At 40.2% G+C, this 25,138-nt stretch overlaps 1 protein-coding gene across 1 annotated transcript; it reads left to right on the top strand.

The window, feature by feature from the left end:
• The first annotated feature begins 656 nt into the window (after nt 1-656).
• LOC140932677 (aldehyde dehydrogenase family 16 member A1-like) lies at nt 657-18,348 on the top strand. Its single transcript, XM_073382192.1, has 11 exons — nt 657-947; nt 3,041-3,331; nt 4,260-4,537; nt 5,486-5,638; nt 5,976-6,272; nt 9,754-9,996; nt 11,673-11,848; nt 12,323-12,490; nt 12,654-12,858; nt 14,957-15,142; nt 16,532-18,348. Exons 1-11 carry the CDS (start codon nt 701-703, stop codon nt 16,829-16,831), a joined length of 2,544 nt encoding a protein of 847 aa, XP_073238293.1. The 5' UTR covers nt 657-700; the 3' UTR covers nt 16,832-18,348.
• The last annotated feature ends 6,790 nt before the right edge of the window (nt 18,349-25,138 follow it).

Raw genomic sequence — 25,138 nt, 5'->3', positions numbered from 1 at the left:
CTGCTTTGAAAAATACACATGTTGTTACATCGGAGTGACCCCAATTACTTTTTTAAAACCGTAATCACTATCCAATGTTCAATGTGTCAAATGCTGACCTGACTGATGACTCTCGAAATAACTGAATTGCTTGGTTTCTAAGAAACCGTCGTACTTTTGGATAGAATTCTATTATAGCAATACCTTAGACTCGTGTAAGGTTTTTCCTACAAACTGTTGTTCTATTGAAGTAATCACTGAACATAACTGAATATTTTAACACTGAATCAATTATCAGTAACAAGAGATCAAAAAAGATTATTATCTCTTGTCAGTAATCATGGTTTTGAAGTACAATATAGCCTGCCAGCAGGCTCACTAGTGCGGTCCGTTCTCCTTTCGGGATTGCCGCTCCGCCGCCAAAACCTTGTTTTTTATAACTTTTTTTTTTCTTTTGTCCGTTTTTTATCACTACCGGCCTCAATTAGCGAACTAGCTATTTTCAGGTAGCAAATAAAATAAGATACAAACTGAAAATTGTTGCTCGTTCAGGGTTGTTTTTGGTGTCAATTTTTGAAGGCTTTCTTCAAAAGCCGCGCCTATGCCCCTCCCCCACATCACCTCGATTTGATGTCTAGTTACCAGGACAGTAGCAATATTTCGTCGATCTTCCACGGGCCAGCTAATCGTCGGCCTGCAACTAAACAATATTTTAAGGAAAATGACTTCAACTCGCACCGAAACTCAAAAAAAAACCACGGAAAAGCATTCTGGTCCAGCAAAACTGAAGAAAGATCCAACTATAGTAGAGATTTTTGAAAGCTTAGAGTATGGTCCAGCTCCCGAGGCTGCCAGCAGTGTTAACGCATGGCTTGATGAACATGGAAGGGACTTCGGGCATTTCGTGAACGGAAAATGGGTAAAACCCAAAGGGAGGAAAGTGTACGAAACCAGAAATCCAGCAACAGGTTGGTAATGTTTAAATGACTTATTACTAGCAGGTATTCAAAGTTATGACGGCAGGCAAAATCGAAGTAAATGCACGTGATTTCGCGGTGATCTCGGCGAGGACACATCGCCCACAATGACTTAGGTAGTTGGGTCGAAATCTTAGAGGTATAGTCGGAAAATAATTTGCCTTTACTCCCTCTTATATTTTTTATATACAGCTTGAATTGTCTTGAAAATATGAGATAAATAATTCACGTACAGTCAATTCAAGACTTCAACAAGGTAGCCATGTGCAGCCTCCTGGTTCAATTTCCCATCCCCATCCCCCCCTCCCCCTCCAGGTTGCCTGCAAGCAAGCACTTTATGTTAATTGGTGAGTGAAATGGGGTTAGGAAAGAAGACATATGTGAGCAGCAAGGCTGCATGTGTAGAAGGTAGGCCTTTCCCACCCCTTGCTCTCACATATTTCAAGTGTTACTCGCCCATGACTTCTTACAACAACCCAGAATTTGAGAGCTTTCTCATAGGTTATCACCCAGGACAAAAATGGTGCTCACAGTGCTCACCCGCTTTTTCTTACACCTCATTATTCCGGACAGTTTGGTTTGTCCCTTGCAAAAGAAAATCGCTTACTTTTTCTCTGAATTCAAACTGCTTATAATTATATGTACAGGTCAAATGCGGACATCCCGTTAAGAGGGACACTTTCTATGGCCCCCTCAGTGTCTTTGTTTAAGCCGTTTGACTTCACTACTTTTCGTAGTACAGGATGGGTAGTTAAATGCCTCCACCCTGAGGACTTTATTGCAAAAATAACAGCTTTATATTACACATGTAAAATCTCTCCACTTTGACTTCCATAAAGGTACAGTTGTACCTCACCCTCTGGACACCTCCATAATACAGAAACCTTTCCTTTGTGGACAGTTCTCTTGGTGATGAAAATGCCGGGCTTTATTCATTTCCTACCTTTACAATATGCACACCTCTGTAATGCAGACATAATCCTCTGTTCGTTTGATGCATATTTTAAGAAAGTTTGACTTTTTAGTTATAATCTGTTAATACACTGTATGGGCACTAAGGGGACCATAGATCATGATGGTATGAACAAAGAATCAAATTAATATAATGTATTATGTCTTTTACATTAACAGGTACCTGTATTAATTATGCAGGAAAATTTTGGGTTTTATTTAGGAAGGAACAAATCAGTGGGCATCCATAAAGCAGGGTTCAATGTCCCTCACCCCTACTATATGTAGGCTCGGCTACTAGCCGCTGGATGCGAGAGAGTGGCGGAAATTGAACCTATCCCATATGGTGTTGAATTCTTCACCCAGGTGACTGAAACACTGTTGCCAAATTCCCTTAAATGAGTTAATTACCCTAGGAAAGGTGGAAGTGGGGCACATTGATGTCCTTTAGTTGAATGATACAAAAGCATAAAACGGTAATGAAATCAACTTTTCAATTTGGGAAAATCCTGATGATGGCGGGATTACTGTTTACAGAGCATCCGAGATTTTGCTTGCAATAATTAAATATACTTTTAAAAACTCAAATTTCACTGTCACAAAGCTTACACTGTAGCAATATTGTTGTAGGTCCAGACCTCCTCCTCACAAAGTAATGTCTGGGATAAACATGTTGATTTTTTTTTTACATCAGCTACAATCCCGGACAAAACTACTTGAGAAAGTTTTCCCATCGTGTCCACTTTCCTACGCAACAAAACTATTTCCAAAACGACGCCTTTGCGGAAAGAAAACCCCTTCCCCCAGTTCAATGTTGCTTCCCACTTGAACACCCAGGGATCAGGCTTTCTTTTGAATACACAACAACATTGCTTTCAGGGGGAGGGGGAGAGGGAAGAACCGGTACAGCTACGATGTTTTGAAAAATACTGTCCAAGTATACAATTTTCTCAACAGTTTTGTCCAAGATTGTAGATAAGGATTTTCTTATCCTCTGCAGCATTCCAACGATGCTGTCAACACAAGTTATTTCCCTCTAAGGATCTGAACTCTACATAAAAATGTACATGTAGGTTGTTTCAGTTCAAGTTCATACTTTGCCTTTTGGTGTCTTCTTTAATTCTTATTTTTAGGGGAAAAACTGGCGTCAACAATGCAAGGTGAAAAAGAAGATATTGACAATGCTGTTGCCGCTGCAAGAGAGGCCTTTAAATCGTGGAGTAAACTTCCTGGCCATGTGCGTGCTCGTCATTTATACAGTATAGCACGCCATGTTCAAAAACATGCACGTCTGATAGCTGTTGTTGAGAGTATGGACAATGGAAAGCCCATCAGGGAGACTAGAGATGCTGATGTGCAGATTGTAGCCAGGCATTTGTATCATCACGCTGGCTGGGCCCAGCTGATGGATACTGAGATGAAAGGTACGTACATCAAATTGTTCTCATTATAATAATATTACTGTACCCAAAAGAGAAATCACAGCTAGTTTAATAGCCCATTAAGTTATGGGAAACTGGTACCTAGGGTAAATTTAATAAATAAATATGTTTACAAGTGTAAAATGAGTAAAATAATTTTCAACAAGAGAAATTGCGCATCTCCGAGCGGCCATGTAATGTTCTATTTATTGTTGTTAATGTAATGAAAGTTTACCTGTTATTTATTAGTGGTTACTTACATTTAAGCAATAGAAAAAGTTTTCCGTGTTTGCATAGCCTGATATAAACACGAGAGGGGTTGGGAGAATTCAAGAAAGTTATGCAAACCCGAGACGAAGTCGAGGGTTTGCATAACTGTCGAGAATTCTTCCAATGCCTCGAGTGTTTATATCAGGCTATGCAAACACAGGAAAAAAGTTTTCTATTGCTTTTATAAAATAACTTTCCCAAAAAAAAACGCAAAACTCTTTGTATGGGACTGATTAAAAGAGAAACTCTTACCAGTCGCAAAATCTTGTCCACGAAGTCTTGCACGCGTAATCAGTTCTTGTTTTGCAAAAAGATGCTTTGCAAAATACGGATTTTTCTCGCTTAAAACGGTCAGCTTAAGCGAAGAAAAATGTACACACCTTCTTTGTCACGATTTTCCAAGTTTCAGCGGACGAAGGAATGGGTAAATAAAGTAAACTTTTTGAGTTTTGAACTCGAAAACTTTTTCAAATTTGTGCTTGCATGATTAGCGCGCGAAAAACCAAACAACTTGACGCCACAACCATGTTTACATACTCTCATGCAAACACTCCTCTCGGCCAATCAGAGCGCGCGTACTATCTTAGTTATTTTCTAAATAATAATAATTTGGTAATGTGTATGGTACAGTTCCTAACATTTTATTGTAATTCCTGTTTAGACTGGAAACCTGTGGGTGTAGTTGGTGCCATTGTTCCATGGAATTTCCCACTGATGTTACTCTGTTGGAAAGTCTGCCCAGCTCTCGCTATGGGTAACACAGTCGTACTCAAACCAGCCACTTACACTCGGTTGTCTGCCCTCCTTTTTGCCGAGATTTGCGCCGAGGCGGGACTACCACCTGGTGTGTTTAATGTTGTCACAGGAAATGGTGCATTTGGCAGTGCTCTTGCTGCACATCCAGATGTTGACAAAGTAGCTTTTACTGGCTCTACGGAGGTACTGATTTTGCACTTTTATTCTTTGTATTTTTTTCTCTTTCTTTTGGAAACTACTGTCAAACCTTGTTAACACGGACACTGAGAGGGCCATGGAAAGTGTACGTAGTAACAGGTTGTCCATATTAAGTGGGTTGAATTTAGAGGTAGTGTAAAGGCCGATTTAGACAGTATGATTTTTGGTTACGACTATCATGCACCAGTACCATGCGTCATGACTTCACAACAGATCTTGTTCTGTAAATTAGATCTGTGACATTCGTACAACACATTGTGGATGTCGTAAGTGAAAATTGTGCACATGTGGATGGTGGAAAGTCCTGACATATACTAGTCGTGCACGAAAGTCGTAAGCAAAAATTATATTGCCTAAATCGGCCTTGAGAGCTTTCTTTTCCTGGGAACAAAGCAAACTGTCTGTAGTTATGAGGTGTCCTTAAGGCGGTTGCCATAAAGCTGGGCTTGAGTGTACTTTATTTAAGTGTTGAATTTAGCTTGAAAATACCATTTGTGGGCACTGTCTTTACATATACATCTGTTGTAAGTGCCATGTCTCCATTGAGTTATGCAAGACCTCCGTTCTTCAGTTTTTCAAGGCAAGCATGTTTTTAATGTAAGAATTCAAACTATGACGTAATAAAACAGTCATTTGGAGTCAGCTTTTGTATGTTCTAAAGAATTATGTAGATCTCAGAGGACATGTTGTCCAGCCTTGGCAGATGACACTAACCGAGATCTGCATAACTTACACAGGGTCTGTCTATCAAGTACAGTACTGGTACAGAAAAAGTGTCACTCAAATAACATGATGAAATTCCAATAATTTAGTGTACTATCAATGATAACTTGGTAAAAGTACTCTCAGTAAAGGATATCGTGTTTATCTACCGGTAACCTGCATTATTGATAAGTACATGCATATTATCTGCATCTGCATCTGCATCTGTAGGTAGGGAAAGTCCTTCGCCGTTTGACGGCAGGATCAGGCAAGAAAATTTCTTTAGAACTTGGAGGCAAGTCACCCGTGGTGGTGTTTGACTCTGCTGATTTGGACAGCACAGTGGAAGGCATTGTAGATGCCATTTGGTTTAATCAGGGACAAGTAAGTATCTTTACAGTACATGTGTACCTAGAATGCAGTCATGGTTTTCAATCAAGGAGACTGAACCCAATCAGTTATTGCCAGATTACAGTGTTATAAGCATAGGCAACTTCATAACACTCAGGGGTTTTTAATGGTTTGCCGCACAAAGGCATGTGGATTTGATACCATGTGACCCTAAACGTATCAATCATGTGCAATAATGAGGCCCAGGGATTAGGCAAGGATTACTAGTTGCTCATTGGCCGTTATTGGTTGGTTTACTGATAGTCAATGGCTCCGCTTTTCTGAGGAACATGTACAGTTTATGTGTTTAATCTTGAACTTTGCATTTTAGGTTTGCAGTGCTGGTTCTCGGCTGATTGTTCAGGAGACCTGTGCTAAGCGTTTGATAGAAAAGATCAAAGAGCGCATGACACATCTTCGACTGGGGCACTGCCTTGATAAGGGTATTGACATGGGAGCAATTGTTGACCCTTCCCAGAAGAAATCCATTGCTGCTTTTGTTGAAGAGGCCAAGAAGCAAGGAGCCGAAGTGTACCAAGCCTGTGCATCAATGCCGGCAGAGGGCTCATATTACCCACCTACTTTGATCACAAATGTACAGCCAGTGTCGAAGATTGTGATGGAGGAGGTACAATGAGATTCAAAAATGAATTTATTTATAATATCAATTATTTTGTGGCTAAATCCGTGGGCAGGCGAGTGCAAGAGAAACCTGTGTTCTGATTGGCCACCCGAGTGGGCGAGATAGGCCAATCTTCAGTTGCTCGTGCGGGCTTTGCCGCGGTGATCTCGCAAGAAAAAGCTTCTTTTTGGCCAAATTATAAATCCTTTATTGACCAAAATTGACCGATAGTATTTTATTTGCTCTGGTCATGTGGGCAGTCTCTCTTTTTTCTCCTCGGTCTGCCGCCCTCGTTTTTCGCGTCTCGCGGCTTCGCCGCTCGCGATCGCGTGCACTCCCCTTACTAAATCTGAGAAAGAGAGAGACTGCTCGTAGGATATTTGACTCGTTCTTTTTTGTCGTTCTATTGACCTCGACTTCTCGGTCCATAAAAACGCAAAACTCGTGCCCGATGTCCAGCCATCTTGACCTCACGCTTGGTCAATAAGCATAATGTTATATGGCTGGAAATTTCTTTCCCAACCGCGCGCGCTCTCATTGGTTACTTCGAGGTCACATGACATCTAACAATAAAACCGTTTCCTATCAAAATCTCTGAGCTGGCAACATTGCAAAATCTATGACGTCAGAGGGTAACATTGCACCGTTACCCGCGAATGTTGACCGACGACCGCCGTTACAGCGAGGTTTAATGAATTTTCAGCCATATAACAAGTGACTGGTCCCTCGGGAAACAGTTAATTTTGTTTCCCTCGGGACCATTCATTAAGTGTTAAATGTTATATCTCGCGGCCTGCGTGAAGGTTTGTAAAGGACCACCTCCCATAAATGACAAGCCACCCAAAGCAACATTTTCCTCGTCAAAGCGATCAAGTAGAAGTCTCTCGTAAACGACCAGCTCGCGACCAATTTTTGGGGTAAGGGTTTCCGAAAAATTTTCCTTTGTTATAATTACCCCTTGTAAGCAGTCACCTGACCGACGCATCAGTCGTCTGATCTCCATGGTTCCCTTATCTCCCCAGAGTATAATTTTGACGAAGTGGAACTACAGAATGCTATTAGGGAGATTTAGAGTGACGTTTACGGCAAACGGCAAATGTCAGATTCACGTTAGGAATTTCTCGAAAATAATAGAAAACGTGCATTTAAGGAAGCTCGACTGGATTTTTCTGGGGGGATACCTCCCAAGTTTGAGCATTAACTATGTCGCCTGCCATGAATAAAGATATGGAAAAAAAAGTTACCATAACTGTATTATATAAAGATGAAAATTTCTTATGAGTTGGGTTTTATTGCAGTCGGAGTCGCCATGGCAACGTAACGACGCCATCACGTTTTTTATTTATCTTTGTGTTTCTCTATACTAGGAGTTTTTTTAAGAAATCGCTTAAAGGAGTTTGTACCTGCCTTAATTGCCTCAATTATGGCAAAGTTTGAACAAACTCTGTGAGAGCGTTTTCGAAATATTTTGAAGCGAAGTTTTAAGCATCATAAAAACAGTGAAATAGCAAGCTATCCACACAATTAGCTAATGTTTTTAAGAAAATGATAAGCTCTAAAAACGCGGCTTCATCTCATAGTAGTTTGATTCCATTGAAAACTGTGTACAAAAAGAGAGGGGAATTCCTCTGGGCGATCGCTAGTAAGAAGAATTTTATTAACTTGCATTCAGCTGCTTTTGTGACAGGTTTTGCACGTAATTTGGTCCATGCCTACAAAGCTCGCATTTTTAAAAAAACCGCTCGATAAATTTTTTTATAAATTTGACAATCCCGAGATCAATTGTCAATAAATATACCCTGCAAGTTTCAAGAACATTGAAAACAAGGAAGGCTTTTAAATAGGGCCTCAAATATGACCAATTTTTCCCCCAGATTTTGTGTTTACAAGTGAGCGTCCTCATTATTCACTGGCATTGTTTTCAGGTTTCAAATGCACGTGCACATTTGGCAAAAAGAAATAAATATGCATCAAAAAGAATTCTCGATTACTTTCGGAAGAAATATCCGGAATATGCTAATAATTGGCTTGTGTCACAGATGGTCACAGATAGCAGTGAGAGCCGAGAAGGTGAACGTCACGGCTCATCTTGTAGGATGCAACACTTAATTATCTTACTCAGGTTATAATATCACAGAAACTCTTACAAAGGTAAAGAGTTTCTTTACCCGGTTATTAGCATATTCCGGAGATTTAACGGAGGGTCCTTTTTGATGCAAATTCTATCTTTTTGCTAAATGTGCACGTGCACATGAAACTTGAAAACAATGCCAGTTAATAATGTGGACGCTCACTGGTAAACACAAAATCTGGGGGAATAATTGGTTATATTTGAGGCCCTATTTAAAAGCCTTTCCTGTTTTCAATGTTCTTGAAACTTGCAGGGTATATTTATTAACGATTGATCTCGGGATTTTTAAAATTATAAAAAAAATTTATCGGGCGGTTTTTTTAAAAATGCGAAATTTGTAGGCATGGACCAAATTACGAGGAAAAACTGTAACAAAAGCAGCTGAATGCAAGTTAATAAAATTCTTCTTACTCGTGATCGGCCAGAGCAATTCCCCTCTTTGTTTTGTAGGCAGTTTTCAAAGGAAACAAACCACTATGAGATGAAGTCGCGTTTCCAAAGCTTATCATTTTCTTAAAAAATTAGCTAATTGAGTGGATAGCATGCTATTTCACTGTTTATATGATGCTTAAAACTTCGTTTCAAAATATTTCGAAAACGCTCTCACAGAGTTTGTTCAAACTTTGCCATAATTGAGGCAATTATGGCAGGTACAATCTCCTTTAAGCGATTTCTTAAAAAAACTCCTGGTACAGCGAAACACAAAGATAAATAAAAAACGTGATGGCGTCGTTACGTTGCCATGGCGACTCCGATTGCAATAAAACCCAAATCATAAAAAATTGTCATCTTTGTGTAATAAATTTGTGGAAACCTTTTTTCCATATCTTTACTCATGGCGACGTAATTAATGCTCAAACTTAGGAGGTATCCCCCACAAAAAATCCAGTCGAGCCACCTTAAAACAGTCCAAAACAACTTCTTTAGACAAAACTAACGTGAAGCTACTAATTTGGGGGTAGAAGTAATGAGAAGTATAACACAAGTTAAGGGAAAACGTTTTTATGTCATACAAATTCACGCTTGCCGTAAAGGTGACTCTAAATCTCTCTATTCGCCCCTTTGAGGTTGTGCAGGAGACCGGGTCGAGATGGTTGTCAAGTGCATTGTGGGACGGTTTTGGGGGACGCATTTTCAACATGGCGGCAAATTTGTGCAACAGTCCCACAATGCACTCTGACAACCATCTCGACCCGGTCTTCCGCGCAATCTCAAAGTGGCGAATTATCTTGATCTCTTCTCGGAAGACACCCCCTGTCGTTTGGTTCGATTCCGTTAACACTTATGAATGGAGTGCAATATCTCAAAATTTTATTGCTGATTGATGTATGAATCTGATTCTTTATATTTTACAAGGTGTTTGGCCCAGTACTGACCGTTCTCACGTTTAGAACAGCAAAAGAAGGAATAGCTTTGGCCAACAACACCAATTACGGGCTTGCAGGAAGTGTATGGACTGAAAACCTGTCTCTTGCATTAGAAGTAGCGTTGAGTATCAAGGCTGGATCATTGTGGGTCAATGGACACAATATGTTTGATGCTGCAGCAGGTTTTGGAGGTTATCGTGAGAGTGGATTTGGTCGAGACGGGGGCAAAGAGGTGAGGAGCAAATCACAGTCATGCTCACAGGCTCACTCATCTCGCAAAATAACGCGTGAAACAGCTCGGGACGGCGGAAAAACATGACCGATGACTAAGTAAACTCTTCGCTCGAACTTTGCTAAAACATTTGGGTTCAAATCTCTATTTTGGAATAATTTGTTGCCGCCTACTTCGGGACTGGCTGAACCCGAAATACATTAAGTATTGTTGCTAATGTAAATTAAAATGTTTCTCAAATGTACATATTTTGCTTTCTGTAAGCTTTTCAGACACCAATTTTGCTTCTGGCGGAGCTTTACCTATACAGCTGTATGTGAAGTTTAGCTTACATCAGTGTGCAGCAATAAGCAAACAATAGCAACTTGATTCGATGAAAAGTGACGCGATATTGTCTTTGCAGGGAATTATTTTCTCCCCCTTTCATTTTTTCCAAGGAATTATTTTCTGTTTTCCAGAAAATGAAAAAATTAACTTTCTTCCCCTTAAAGAAGGGGGGCTTATTTGAGAGGGGGTGGGCTTGATTTACGGTAACAGAGAACTTTAGATTCTAAGACGAGTACGACAACGAGTACGAGATTTGATTTAAAGCTTTTTCACGTATTCTCAAAATATAGACTCCCCAGAAAGCTTCATTTTACCATTTTTCACTACAAACATAAGCACTGTCACCTGTAGTGAAGGAGGTTGCACCCTCTCGCGATCGCAAAATGATAAACTTCTAACAGTTGATTACTTGTTTTCACCACTTCGACATTCTTGCAAAAACTCGTAGTAGAGTGACGACGGCTACCACTTTTTCCCGCCGAAATGACGCTGGTTCACGCGCGAGCACTACTTAGTATTGGGAAAATCTCGCACTCGTTGTCGTACTCGTCTCAGTATCTAAAGGTCTCTAATGTGTACATCAACCTAACTAAAAGAAACCTCATATGATACATTTGCTTTTAAATTTCTAATATGACACAACCATTTTCAATAGTTCAGGTGTTTTTCTTTTGTTGCCTTTGTTTCCAGCAAAGAATCTTGATTCCTCAGAATATTTACAACCCAAAAAGGTGGAAATAATATTATCGTCCAAAATAGCATCACAAGAGCAATAATGTTTGTATTCAGACTTGATCGTTTTCAGTCCAATTTTCCAACAAAATTGAGTTTAGGTTGTGTTTACACTACGCCGGATAGCTTTTGCGGATCAATTTAGGTTTTTGGGAAACTGACCACCTATCCCTCCGCTAAGCCAACATTTTGCCCTAAACGAGACGTGAGTGTTAATGTTGACTTAGGGGAGGGGTAGGTGGGCAGTTTCCCAGAAACCTAAATAGATACGCTTCTGCGCCGCCACGTCAGTAAATCATACCGGATAGCGCTTCTGTTCAGACTCAAAAATGGTTGTGGCGGCGCCATTTCTGTGACAGAGCGAAGCTGCGCTGCTCTGATCTGTAAAGCGGAGAGTCGCATATCGGATAGGTGTTCATACTATACCGTGGGCTAGCTTTTCGTGTCGGCACGCAAAGCTAGCCCACGGTATCATAGTGTAAATATAGCTTTAGAATTTGTTCTTGACAATGGATGTTAACCATTGTTTTAACAGAAGGAATTCTCCGTGAATCCTTTAAGCTAGTATTTGTTCCCAGCTTAATTACGTGTACTAAAATGTTAAATTTTGGTGACAGGGCTTGTATGAATATGTCTGCCCATCATGGCAAACCAGAGCACGGCCATCTGTGGAGGACTATGATGTGAAGTCATTTGGATCGACTGTTCCTGCGATAGTGATGAATCCAAATTCCAATCCTGTGAAACTCCCGGAAATTGCATCAGGAAACTTAGGCGAAATTAAACCTCCAAGGTAAGAAAGAGGTCTTCTTATGTTATTGTTCCCTGTATACAGTGACATGGAATTTATACTTCTTAGTTAATGAAGCTAGTATAAGGTCTTTTATCAAGGGAAGTCTTGCAGTCAGAGTTCATGAATACGGACACTCCTGCAAGTATGCCAAGTGTGGGAATCACCGAGAGGTGTGAAGTCTGTATGTTTGTTTGTTGACGTAGAAAACTGCCCGTAAAACAGAGGCCTCATTAAGGAAAGATTCAATTGTAATTGGTATGTACTAAGGCTTTATTCGTTTACGGTGGTTACAAACCTGAGGATTTTCGATCGTACTCATGATGCGAGCCCAAAAACCTTGAACGCTTTGATTTTTAATGGGTCAATTGTCTATTCACCAATCAGACTTGACTTGTTACACAGTGAAGTTAGCTTTCTTCAGGCGGTAGCAGTGACAACACTTGTAGTTTTTTCTTTCTTTTTTTTTTTTTTCAGTATTGATCATACTTACAAAGTTTACATTGGAGGGGCTCAGAAGCGACCGGACGGAAACTACTCTCGACCCGTACAAAACCCCTCAGGGGAGGTGATAGGACAAGTGGCTGACGGAAACAGAAAGGACATCAGGGATGCCGTGGAGGCCGCACATAAAGCAGCACCAGGGTGCGTGTATTGTTAGGGAGTAGGATGTTTAAGGTTTTTTTTTTTTACACTATACCAGGGCGATAGCTTTTCGTCAGTGCCGACACGAAAAGCTATCGGTAACTGGCCAGAAATTCTGGAGTTTAAAATTATAAGATGATTTTTTTATCACCCCTTTCCTTAGCTGGGGCAAGAGAGCCGCCCACAACAGAGCTCAAATTGTTTACTACATGGCGGAAAATTTAGAGCTGCGACGCAGTGAGTTTAGTCAGAGACTGTGCGATATGACAGGCTGCTCGCAGGAGGAGGCCAGCAAAGAAGTCGATATCGCAATACAGCGGCTGTTTTACTGGGGTGCTTATGCAGATAAATATGGAGGTACTGTACAGGTAGGTGTGTGAATAAAGCAACTAAAGTTAATAAGAATGCCCTGTTGCACGAAATTTTTGCGGGAGTTTATTTTTGCGGATTGGCGATTTGTTGTGTCATGCGGGGACCAATTTTTACGATTAGGACAGATTGGTTTTTTTTTGCTGGGAATTAATATTTGCTATTTTCAGAAATTACCCAGTATCCAGCATTGATAATATTTTCGTTTTCGTTTTCGTTAAATACGTGCAATAGAATACATACTCTCAAACAATACTATGGTTTGCGTACCCTATGTAAAACCAGCAATTCATTGCATACCGTTTTGTTTCTGAATGAAAGAGGCACGATTTCAGACAGACACCATTTCTTCGTAATGTCTTGCTTAGCGAATTTAAGGTAGAGAATATGATTAACTCTGGAGTAAATTTTTGCGGGAAAAATGTTTACGGTAATTTTTATTCGTTGGAACTTATTTTTGCGGATCGCTTGAAAATCGCAAAAATCGCAAAACTTTCGTGCCACACGGTAGGTACAAAATGTAGGCATTAATACAGTAGATGGAAAATGATAGTCAGGTTGTTTATAGTCTTGAATAGGACTTATAGACAGTGGCTGATGACAAACTGTTCGATGGTCATCTTCCGAGTTAAATATACCTAAATATAACTACCGCGCGGGTTGTCATTGGTCACTCTACACTAGTCCTATTCAGGACTACACCCACCCGGACAATCATACCCCACCGACATTTATCATGACTCCTGGGTTCAAACCACTCACTAAAAAAAGGTAGACAGTTAATTCGCATTTGTATCAGTTTGTTCAGTCGGTCAACTTACCGACTGCCTTGATTAACTCGCTACAATCTCTTCCCTGGGTTTTTTGGTAAGGGACACTCCCTTTCCGAAGTAGTTCAGGTAGCTGGTATCATTTATCAGTGTGCGTGCTGTAGTGGATAGTCGGAATTAGGGCTGGAAAACCCTCTCCACCCAAATTCCTCAAGAATCCCCCTTGGGTGTCATTGATTCTTCTTTGGTACGTGGGGGTATGCTGAAAATAAAACCAACTAAAATACTTCAACCTTTTGCGAAGACGTTCTCAACGGAACTTTCCATAATGTTAACTAGCGAGTAGAACGGTGAGTTTACCAAGTGGTAGGCGAGTTGCTACGTTGCAAAAACAAGTTGATCATGGTCACGTGTTTGTGGCAGGAAACCGTCTACTTGCCATTGAACTTGCATGTTCTCCAAGCAACTTTCCAGGAGCCACTTTAAGGCCATATCTTAAGTATTCTGCAGTCAACACTCTCTAAGACGGATACCTTTGGGACTGGTTCTAAGTGTCGGTTTTCGGGAGATGTCCGTCTTATTGAGAATAAAGATTTATTTATGTATTTATTTACCAGCTTTTCTGGACACAGACCCAGCCCACGAACGAGACTCAGGTCCCATTTTAGGTGCCATCCTTACCCAATCCCACAACCCGTAAAGGCTGGCCACACCACCGGGTCTACGACCCCTACTCTTTTTCGAATAGTGATGTGCACAAGAACAAATCAGATAGGCAGGGACCTGCTCTAGTGTCCGTTTTACAGAGGTGTCCGTCTTATGTAGGTGTCGGCTGTATTGTTTATAAGTCAGTAGTTAAGATACATCTTAATTTAAGGGGACCTCGTGAATATGGCACCATGACCAAGTCTTATAGGCAAAATCTCAAAGCTGTTGCCCCTTGTTTAACTTTCACATGCAAAGATTCGTTTCCGACCGCGGCAGGATTAGCTCAGTCGGTAGAGCGCTTGACTGCAGAGCGGGAGCTCTCGGGTTCGATTCCCGGGAGCGGACCAACACTCAGGGTCTTAAAATAACTGAGGAAAATGAAGGTACTCCCTTTGCACTGCAAGCTGCTGGACGTACCTTTGCGTGACTCGGATGACCACGTAAAATGGCGGTCCCTACTGGAGACGAAAAAAATAGTGTCCCCAATTAATACTTTCGTGCTAAATACATTGACACTCAAATAAAGCGCTTTTTTAAACTCGCAGTAATATGTTTTGTTGGCTAACCATGTACCTTTTCTTCTTGGCTTTTAAATTTTCCTCTCTCTCCCCTCCCTAAGGAAACGCCGTTCTATGGTGCTACAGTTAAGATCCATGAGCCTGTAGGGGTGATAGGCATTGCTTGTCCTGACACGTGTCCCTTACTAGCCTTTGTGTCACTACTGGCGCCTGCAGTCATCCGAGGTAACACTGTTGTTATCGTACCAAGTCAGAAACATCCCATGATTGCTGTGGATATGTACCAGGTACCAATCATGTCCTTTTTATTTTCTGAGTTATTCTGTGCGTTATTGCTGTTTTTTGATTGTGGACAACTGAGTTCAAAATTTTTCTGTGCTTTCAGGTGATCATAATTATCGTTTTCTTCTTTAATTATGAGACCATAAAATAATATGTTTATTCGGCAACAGGAAGTTATTTTTTCCCGCAATTATCCATTGAAAATATTCTATAATCGATTATCATGTTTAATTTTTTCGGCACACCATTGCTGTGTATGAATACTCGAATAAGCGCCCATCCTATGGCCTAAAGTTTGAAACATGCCTCTTCTTACTCGACCTCTTTTCTTTTGATAACCGACAAAGGCGGGGTACTATGTTACTCATGTTTAATCTTAAGCGGAGCTTTTGTTTTTACGATCATGTGGCTTTCTCGTTCACTGCATCATTGGGGAGCTTAAGCAACAACCACGACGACGGCAGTATAAACATCACTGAAAAATGAATTTGCTTCCTTTCAAACTTTTTCGCGTCTATTAGGACCCGCTCAATTTGTCAAGTGTAGGCGACTTTTCCTGGATTTAAATTCTTAAGGACTTTATCCATGTTCAAAGAGAGAAAGGAAAATTTTGTCGTCGTATGTCCACGTCCTCCATAAAACGTCGCATTGGGAGGTTTCACGTCGTAGTCGTGCAGTGGACGTCAAAGAATTGTACTAAAAAGCGTGATGCACGTGCAGAGCGGTTGTTTTGCTCATAAAACCAATTGTTTTTTGACGCTGTCGTCGTCGTCATGGTTGCTGAAGCTCCCTATTACAGTACAAGTAACGCTAACACGCGTTCTAGCTCATTCTGAAACATCTCGAGGATGGTCCGGCTCCAACACTGAAAAAATGTCCCGGCAGATATTCAAAATCTGATCCTCAAAATTTAACAAAGAATGTTTGCCGTGGATTTATTAAAATGGCTGACAGTTTCAATTGTTACTGCTAATCCCGATGGTAAGTCGCCGAAAAGGAGGGCCGGAATTACTAACACGTCTTCCAGTTTTTCAACTCAAACTTGAACGCCGGAAATATTACCCTATGCCTTATAGGTGATGTTACACGGAACGATTCGCAATGACGAATTTTAGCGCAGCACAGCGTTGCAATGTTGGAGCAATGTTGTAACCAGTCGAAAAAATGTCGCAGCAATGTTGCCACGCTGCATTGCGCTAAAAATCGTTGTTGCGAATCGTCCCGTGTAACATCACCCGACGGGGGTTAGCGGTCCATTTTGCCGCGCTTTTTGCGATAACTGCAGAATTTTAGGTTACCGTTTGTGTTAAAAAATTTTTACAATGTCTCCGGCAAGGTTCGTTCGTTCGTTCAATGCGGAACATTGCATATTTTTTCTCGCTTCCTTTCTGTAGATTTTTGACACATCAGACTTGCCCGGTGGTGTTGTAAACATCGTCACAGGGGACCGCGATCACCTAACTAAATACCTGTCCGAACATCAGGACGTTCAAGCCATGTGGTACTTTGGCTCAGCGGAGGGAAGTAAATTTGTGGAGTGGTCATCAGCAGTCAACGTGAAACGTACTTTTGTAAACTACGGTCAGAGCCGAGACTGGCTTGACAACTCTCAGGGGCAGGGTGAGGAGTTTTTGTTCCACTCTACCGAGTGCAAGAACGTATGGCTTCCGATGGGAGACATCTTTGCCAATTAGTCGGCTTGTAGGGTGACTGCCCACTTGGATACGCATGTCAGCTCATTGCTGTAGTTACAACTGAGTTACAACTGATTGAATAAGGGTGTGATTGAAAACTGCTGATGATACGTATGATAACTCTCCCAAGGCTTTTCTCGAACAAAAAGAAACGAGTAAGGGCTAGGGAGAGGAGGGAAAGTGGAAGTTTGAAGAGGAAAGAGGACATAAATAACTTTCGGGAATAGGCCACTTCCGAGTTCCAAAAACCCTCACTTTCAAAATGAGGCCAAGTGCACAACCTTTCTTGTGAAAATGAGTTTTACTTGCATGCGATTGAAAAACATTTCCATATCAGAGGCTGAGCACTTAACCTCGTTTTGATACAGAGGCCCGGGAGAACTCGGAAATGACATATTGTTGGTTTGCACTTGACGTCACGGCGGCCATGTTGACGATCAAGAACTAAAGCATCTCCCTCCTTTGACTAAACTCCATTTTCATGCAAATTCTTCATGAAATAATTCTGTTGTATTGACCACCAACATGGCCGCCTTGTCACGTGGCTGCAAACCAAGAATGTCTTTTCCTAATTCTGGACGGCTTATGATTCGATCATGATATTTACAGCTTCGAACTGAGTTATTTTAAAACACGAGACGGGTTTCAGTAAAAATAAAAAATGGGCAAAGTATCTGATACTGGGGGATGATTTACAAGAAAAGCGCATTCCAAAAATTGCATTGTGCACGATTTTTTTGCCCTCGCTTCTTTGCATGAGAAATTTCATTCGTTCGCAGCGCTAAGTCGTCAATGTTTTTCTTTCGTTTTTTTATGGTCTTTACGTTAATAATTTATAAAATGACCTAATGCAAGTTGATATACTCAGGGGAATAGAAATATCGATTATGAACTTCCATGCAGCATATATCTTTATTTCCTAATTGTTATGTTGGTGTGTATGAAAACTGTTGGTCACTATACTTTCACTCGTTGGGTAAACACTCAGGTTACGACAACATAATCACTTTTTTTTTTTTCATTTGCTACTCACTGTAAAACTCAAAGCATACAACCAAGGGGATGTACTTTTTGTTGTAAAGTAGTACCTTTTTGGATAATGTGTTATAATTTCTGCAACGGTACAAATTTTAAAAGATGGTACTGTAGGGTAGTGATTGACATAAATACTAAATAAATTGACTAGTTGTAGTAAATTAACTGGTGTTCACAAGAAAAACGAAGGGATATGTCTCTACAGTCTTAATCTTTGTAGTTAAGCCTGAATGTATGATTAAAATTATTGATACAGCGGAAACGACTGAAATAAATTGACTGAAAAAAACAACAAGATAGAATCGACTTTTAAGTAAATAAGACAATTAATAGCCAAACCATAAAGTAATAAATTATGATACATCCACTTTTATAAACTTCTACTCCGCCTGGGCGGAAAGTGTGCGAGTATGCGAAACACCGAAAAGACTGAGCACGCTATTGGGAAGAGAAACTGGCCTTATATAAGAAACCCATAATGCGCAGACATGTAGAGGGTAGCCGCGGGCTTTACGCGGCGTGCTAGTGTTAGGTAATAGAATTAAAGGCTATTTCATTGTGGAGTCCCTAGAAAGAATTACTTTTTCTGTTACATGTTGGCATCATTGAACGGTGTATGGTTTGTTAATGCGTAGATAAGTTGAGCTATTACCGCATCGTGTTTTTAGACAACTCAGTACTATTTAAAAAAGTTATTGAGTGACATTATAATGCACAGAGTCAATGTGAAATCCAAGTTACCCACAAAATCATAACGGAGCAACACCCTGCCTTCGTTCGTACAAAGTTGGGAACGCTTACTTTAAAACGTCATTCGTAGTGCCGAGAGTGGCCGAGGGCCTGCACTATCGACCTTCGAGTGTTATTGGGGCTAAGGGCCGTCGTTGTTCCTGTAAGTGCTATAAAAGAAAGGAATAGTGCAATATGACTCTCCTATTTTTTATTTATTTTTGTCCCTTACACAATAATTCAGTGTAGGCATTTTGTAGCTGATCATTCACCTGGTACAAAACCATCACGCCAGAACGTAAGGGACTACCCTGGTCCCAGAGGATTTTCTTGATTTTTCTTCGCGAAAGAGATCAAGAGCAAGCCGCGAAGCGGCGACAACGAGTCGCGAAAGCGACGACGAGAGAGAGAAAAACCCTGTGGTTACCTTGGCCTCGAATCTCACTTTCATGCAGACGACAGGGTCAGGATCTGACCCTCGGGCGTTGATTAGTTGATATTTTTTCAAACACGCAAACCAATTTGATTGGATTGTTTAATTGTAACTACCGAGGGGACGCTGAGGATTTTCACACCTCATTTTTGAAGGTAAATTTTGCCTCTCTCTACCAGGGAAGGAAATTGTTTGTATACTGCACTCGCAATAAAATTTGCACGGGACCAAGGCACGTAAAGGCACGCCATGTTTCGAGATTTTGACATGGATGTTGTTCCTGAAAGAATATTCGAAGAAATTTTGACCTCGGTACTTGATAAGCGCTTTCCTGAGTCTCACTGAGCAACAAAAGAAAGCTTTGTTCGCCGCCTTGACTCGAAAGGATGTGTCCACCATTTATCAACCGGACATGGAAAGTGTATAATATTTCAGTTGTTACCTGCTGTTTGCAAGTACTTTTCCTTAAGAGGATACTCATACCCTCGCCATGCAATAATTTTGGTTGTCTGTCCTCTCAAGTCTTTTGGACTCGCATATCCACGAACTGCGAAACCGTGCGATCTCAGCAACCAGTTTGAGAAGTCCAGACGTTGACGACCACAATCTCGTGACTGGATGTATTTACCATTTTCTGTTACAATACCGTCATTCCATTAAATAAACTGACTTGTTTAGGGCAGCAAAATATAAATCTCCGAATACGGAATGAAAGTTTTCTTGAAGCAAAAAAAAAAAAAAATACAACTTTGTACAAGTAGGTAATCATTTTCGGTGCAGCTTGCATTTCCCTGCGACACCCAATATTCATCTTTAGAGATCTAACCAACGTTATTTTTGGCATTGGGTCAACAGAACAGAACAGATGACAATGTTTGTGAAAAATCCTTGTTATTATACCAAAAAACGTTAAGATCGGCCACTTATTTTTACATAAATTCTGCAAATCCTGCAGCAGTCGATTGGAACAATGTTGGTTTCTTTATAAAGTGGTGTTCTCATTCCTGGACTCTTGTCGCCCATTGTCAACACATGCTTTAGCTTGACCCCGATCAACAAATCACTCTTCAACCCAAGTGGAGATGGTTTGTTCATAACATAATTTCCCCAGGTCTACCCCCGGTTAAAAAAATAGCGGCTGATAAGCATGTGTTTGCTAAATTGCAATTGGTCACTCTTTTTATTAGCAATTTGACGCGTTTGACAGCTGTCGTCTTCATGAAAGTGAGATTCGAGGCCAAGGTAACCACAGGCGGCCCAGACGTAGTATGTGTCGCTGCATGAATATATTAATATTCACATGGACAAATTAATGCGATGAGTCGTCGAAACTCCTATGAACTAAAATAGTCCAAAAGTCAAAATATAACGAAACAAAGCTAAGATACCTTCAACTGAACGTATCCTTGTCTTTCCTGGCCGGTTTAAGTGGCATTTTGTTGAGTTTTGCAGTTGTAGGTACTTGTTTCGTTATATTTCGACTTTTGGACTATTTTAGTTCATGGGAGTTTCGACGACTCATCGCATTAATTTGTCCATGTGAATATTAATATATTCATTGAGCGACATATACTACGTCTGGGCCGCCTGTGAGGTAACCAGAGGTTTTTCTCTCTCTCCTCGTAGCTTTCGCGACTCGTTGTCGCCGCTTCGCGGTTTGCTGTTGATCTCTTTCGCAAAGAAAAATCAAGAAAAACCTCTGGGACCAGGGTAGTAAGGGACTCACTGGGACAAGAAAAACAAAAGGCGTACATCAATTAAAATGCTAATTTCCATTGTTTGTCTTGTCTCAGTGTGACCTTTGCTCTCTAGCGTGGGCGGTTTTGTACCACGTGAACAGGGAGCTTAAGTGTCATTGTCTGAGAAAGTGTTCCAGGGGCCAAAAGTTGTGGTCAACCGATTTGGCTGAAACTTGGCACAGAAGTTGGGTATGATGAGATATTTCAAAAGCCACTTTGGCTCACTTCTCTGAGTTTTAGTTTTGGAGTTACAGGGGGGGTCTCATTTTTTGCCCTTTGGGCACCAAAATTTCAGCCTTCCAGGGGACATTTTGAAAGTGTGATAAGACCCCACTGGTAAATTGTGCTGCCAAATGAATTTGACCATGAACTCTACTATAATAGAGCTTTCAGTTCATGCATGTAACTTTGTCCTCAAGGTATTGTACAGAGAGGAGCCTGGGGCTAGAGTTTGGCCAAAATTGATGTTAAAATTACATCCCAAAATAGCCATTTTTCAAAATTTTACCATATTCACCTGCCTTCTTGCATAACTTCCAAACCTATACCACTGTTTACTTTAGTCACCCAGTTATCAAAATCAGTTGAGAAAAATTTGGCTTATTATGGTTTATTCAATTTTTGGAACAAACACTTCATGCCCCTCTAAGGCGATGCAAACTGGAATTTTGAGCCTAATTCAGGCCATAAACAAACCAAATTGTTGACAAGAAGCCCTTATTCTGTATTTGGTAAGTGAAAATGAATTGTCAAGGCCAAATCAGTTTCGTTGTTTAGAAATACACCGATTCTTACCTTAAAATTGATCTAAAACAGGCCTCTGATCAGCGCAACAAACACATAATTTAGCAAAACAAAGGTGATTTTATTCTTTGAAAACCTGGTAAACACCATATATAGAACACAAATGATGATGTTCTGATGTACAGATAACAATCTTTTTACAAGATGCTTAAATTTTTCTTTGATTTATAGTCAGTTTCACGTCATATTTCCAAGCATTACTCCAAGCATGGAAAGTCTCCATATTTTGTCAGGCCCATTTTTTCACATTTTTACCAGATAAATTTAGCTTGTCAAAAGGTTCGTTAACATATAATCTTCGTCTGACCTTGTAATAGCCTGAATAGTTGTTTTAAAGACACATCAGCAAAGGAGCATGACCATACATACGTAGATTACACAGACATATACGTGCTTCAGTGAGCAGTATCGAGGTGAACTGTGATTTCCCGAGTCCTTTAGAGCTGAAAAAATGAAACCATCCATCCACGGTTAGCTAGGAGAGCTGGATAACAAAAAGCTTGTTTTGCTTTTATAAAGAAAATAACCGAAACAAAGCCTTGCATTGAGATGATGCACTTGTAATTACATCAAGTTAGCTGGCCCGCCATTTTGGACTTGAAGAGTGTGGGGACTGGACCGAGTTCCCGTCCAATCTTTCTCCCGTTTCGCGGGAATTTTTTCTGTTTTTCATCAAGTGTGTTCGAAATTCTAGAAAGTGATCTCTGTTTCAGGATAATTTTTCGATGGCACTTTATTCCTTTGGAGGGGTAAATGACCAGTGCAGTGTCACGTCATGGGCTGTGCAAGAAACAGGAATGCTTCCTTTGTTGTCTTGCGACAGTGACATGACTGCATGGTTAAAGCACAAGTAGAAGTGTTCAGGTGTGTCCGGGGAAGAAGAGGAAGAACTGGTGATGCCAAAGCTACAGGTGATTCAAAATATCAGTTAGGGATCATATACGCTCACAAATGGCATTTATCGTGATCTAGGGGACTCTTCTGACTGAAGAGAGATTTAGAGACGACGGGATGCAATTTACGATATTGTCGTCTCAAATTGTTTGTTTATGATTGATTGATTCCCATGTTAATATCCTGGGTCCTTAGGAAGAGCACTAAACATTCATGTCCAAAAAAAAAAAAAAACAAGTGCGATAAGAATAACTTGAAGGCTGTTTTTTGTCTGCTCGAGCTGCTTGTTTACATTAAGCTTGTCACGTGCACACGCTTATCATGCAATGCACAATTCAGTTACCGGTTTCCATTATTTACCCTTTTCGTCAAAGATCTTTGCAAACATGCTGCATCTAAGTTTTTCGACGAAATTGGCATTTTCAGGGAGAAAATGTCACTACTGAAACGTCGTCGCAAAATCGACCGAATTAGTTGATATCATTGGATTTGCTTGGAATAATGCATAGGCAATGAACACACATATGTCGTACTTGAATGGGAACTGACCCTGAATCGTTCTGGAAGAGCACGGAAGATTTGTGTATATTTGTAGAAAAAATTGTTTCATTATTTAATTAAAAAATTATTTAAAATAATGTTAACTATTCAATTAAAAGAATAATGAAAAAATATACCTAAATAAGAGTCTTATCTGCTAAAACTCTCTAATATTCCCTAAAAAAACTCATAAAATTTTTATTCTCTTTTGATAGCGAGGGCCTCTTTTGGTGAATAACCGCTGATTAGTTGTAGTGTAGATGACTGATGAAAAACTGCTGATTTGTTGTGCTCAGTGAACAGTACTCTAGACACTGTTGTAGCATGTGGGTGGACTGAGCCCTCTCTTGGTTGGTAGGAATACAGAAAAATAAAAACGTTTTTTCAACGTTTCTGCCTGTGAAATGTTGCTGTTCAGTATTCTCCTATATATACTGCTATTTTAGTTCTAGTATTTGTCAATTTTTTTCTAATATTCTTGAGATTTTCTAAAATTCTTTTTCGTGTCTAAAATTCCCAAAACAATTCCTGCGGAATTATGTAACTAAGCCTATTCTAAGTTGACTTGTCTTCAACGAAACAGGCAAATAAAGGAGACCGGTGAAGTTTCAATGCAAGCTGGCTCGAATTGTGCATTGCCAAACGTGACAAGCTGAATGTAAACAAACAGCTCAAGCAGAAAAACAGCCTTCAAGTTATTTCTATTATTGTTATTGTTATTTTATATATATAGTTCTTCCTCTTCTCCCCGGACACACCTGAACCCTTCTACTTGTGCTTTTACCATGCAGTCATGTCACTATCGCAAGACAACAAAGGAGGCATTCCTGTTTCTTGCACAGCCCATGACGTGACACTGCACTGGTCATTTACCCCTCCAAAGAGATAAAGTGCCATCGAAAAATTATCCTGAAACAGAGATCACTTTCTAGAATTTCGAACACACTTGATGAAAAACAGAAAAAATTCCCGCGAAATGGGAGAAAGATTGGACGGGAACTCGGTCCAGTCCCCACACTCTTCAAGTCCAAAATGGCGAGCCAGCTAACTTGATGTAATAACAAGTGCATCATCTCAATGCAAGGCTTTGTTTCGGTTATTTTCTTTATAAAAGCAAAACAAGCTTTTTGTTATCCAGCTCTCCTAGCTAACCGTGGATGGATGGTTTCATTTTTTCAGCTCTAAAGGACTCGGAAAATCACAGTTCACCTCGATACTGCTCACTGAAGCACGTATATGTCTGTGTAATCTATGTATGTATGGTCATGCTCCTTTGCTGATGTGTCTTTAAAACAACTATTCAGGCTATTACAAGGTCAGACGAAGATTATATGTTAACGAACCTTTTGATAAGCTAAATTTATCTGGTAAAAATGTGAAAAATGGGCCTGACAAAATATGGAGACTTTCCATGCTTGGAGTAATGCTTGGAAATATGACGTGAAACTGACTATAAATCAAAGAAAAATTTAAGCATCTTGTAAAAAGATTGTTATATGTACATCAGAACATCATCATTTGTGTTCTATGGTGGTTACTAGGTTTTCAAAGAATAAAATCACCTTTGTTTTGCTAAATTATGTGTTTGTTGCGCTAATCAGAGGCCTGTTTTAGATCAATTTTAAGGTAAGAATCGGTGTATTTCTAAACAACGAAACTGATTTGGCCTTGACAATTCATTTTCACTTACCAAATACAGAATAAGGGCTTCTTGTCAACAATTTGGTTTGTTTATGGCCTGAATTAGGCTCAAAATTCCATTTTGCATCGCCTTAGAGGGGCATGAAGTGTTTGTTCCAAAAATTCAATAAACCATAATAAGCCAAATTTTTCTCAACTGATTTTGATAACTGGGTGACTAAAGTAAACAGTGGTATAGGTTTGGAAGTTATGCAAGAAGGCAGGTGAATATAGTAAAATTTTGAAAAATGGCTATTTTGGGTTGTAATTTTAACATCAATTTTGGCCAAACTCTAGCCCCAGGCTCCTCTCTGTACAATACCTTGAGGACAAAGTTACATGCATGAACTGAAAGCTCTATTATAGTAGAGTTCATGGTCAAATTCATTTGGCAGCACAATTTACCAGTGGGGTCTTATCACACTTTCAAAATGTCCCCTGGAAGGCTGGAAT

Source organism: Porites lutea, chromosome 4 (genome assembly GCF_958299795.1).
Source record: "Porites lutea chromosome 4, jaPorLute2.1, whole genome shotgun sequence".
Classification (NCBI taxonomy): domain Eukaryota; kingdom Metazoa; phylum Cnidaria; class Anthozoa; order Scleractinia; family Poritidae; genus Porites; species Porites lutea.
This window is presented reverse-complemented; position numbering and strand designations above follow the sequence as displayed.

Coding starts and splice junctions, on each gene's coding strand:
- LOC140932677 (XM_073382192.1), top strand. CDS start 701: ATGACTTCAACTCGCACCGAAACTCAAAAAAAAACCACGGAAAAGCAT. Junction 12,491..12,653: donor GCACATAAAGCAGCACCAGG/GTGCGTGTATTG, acceptor CCCTTTCCTTAG/CTGGGGCAAGAGAGCCGCCC. Junction 12,859..14,956: donor AATATGGAGGTACTGTACAG/GTAGGTGTGTGA, acceptor CCCCTCCCTAAG/GAAACGCCGTTCTATGGTGC.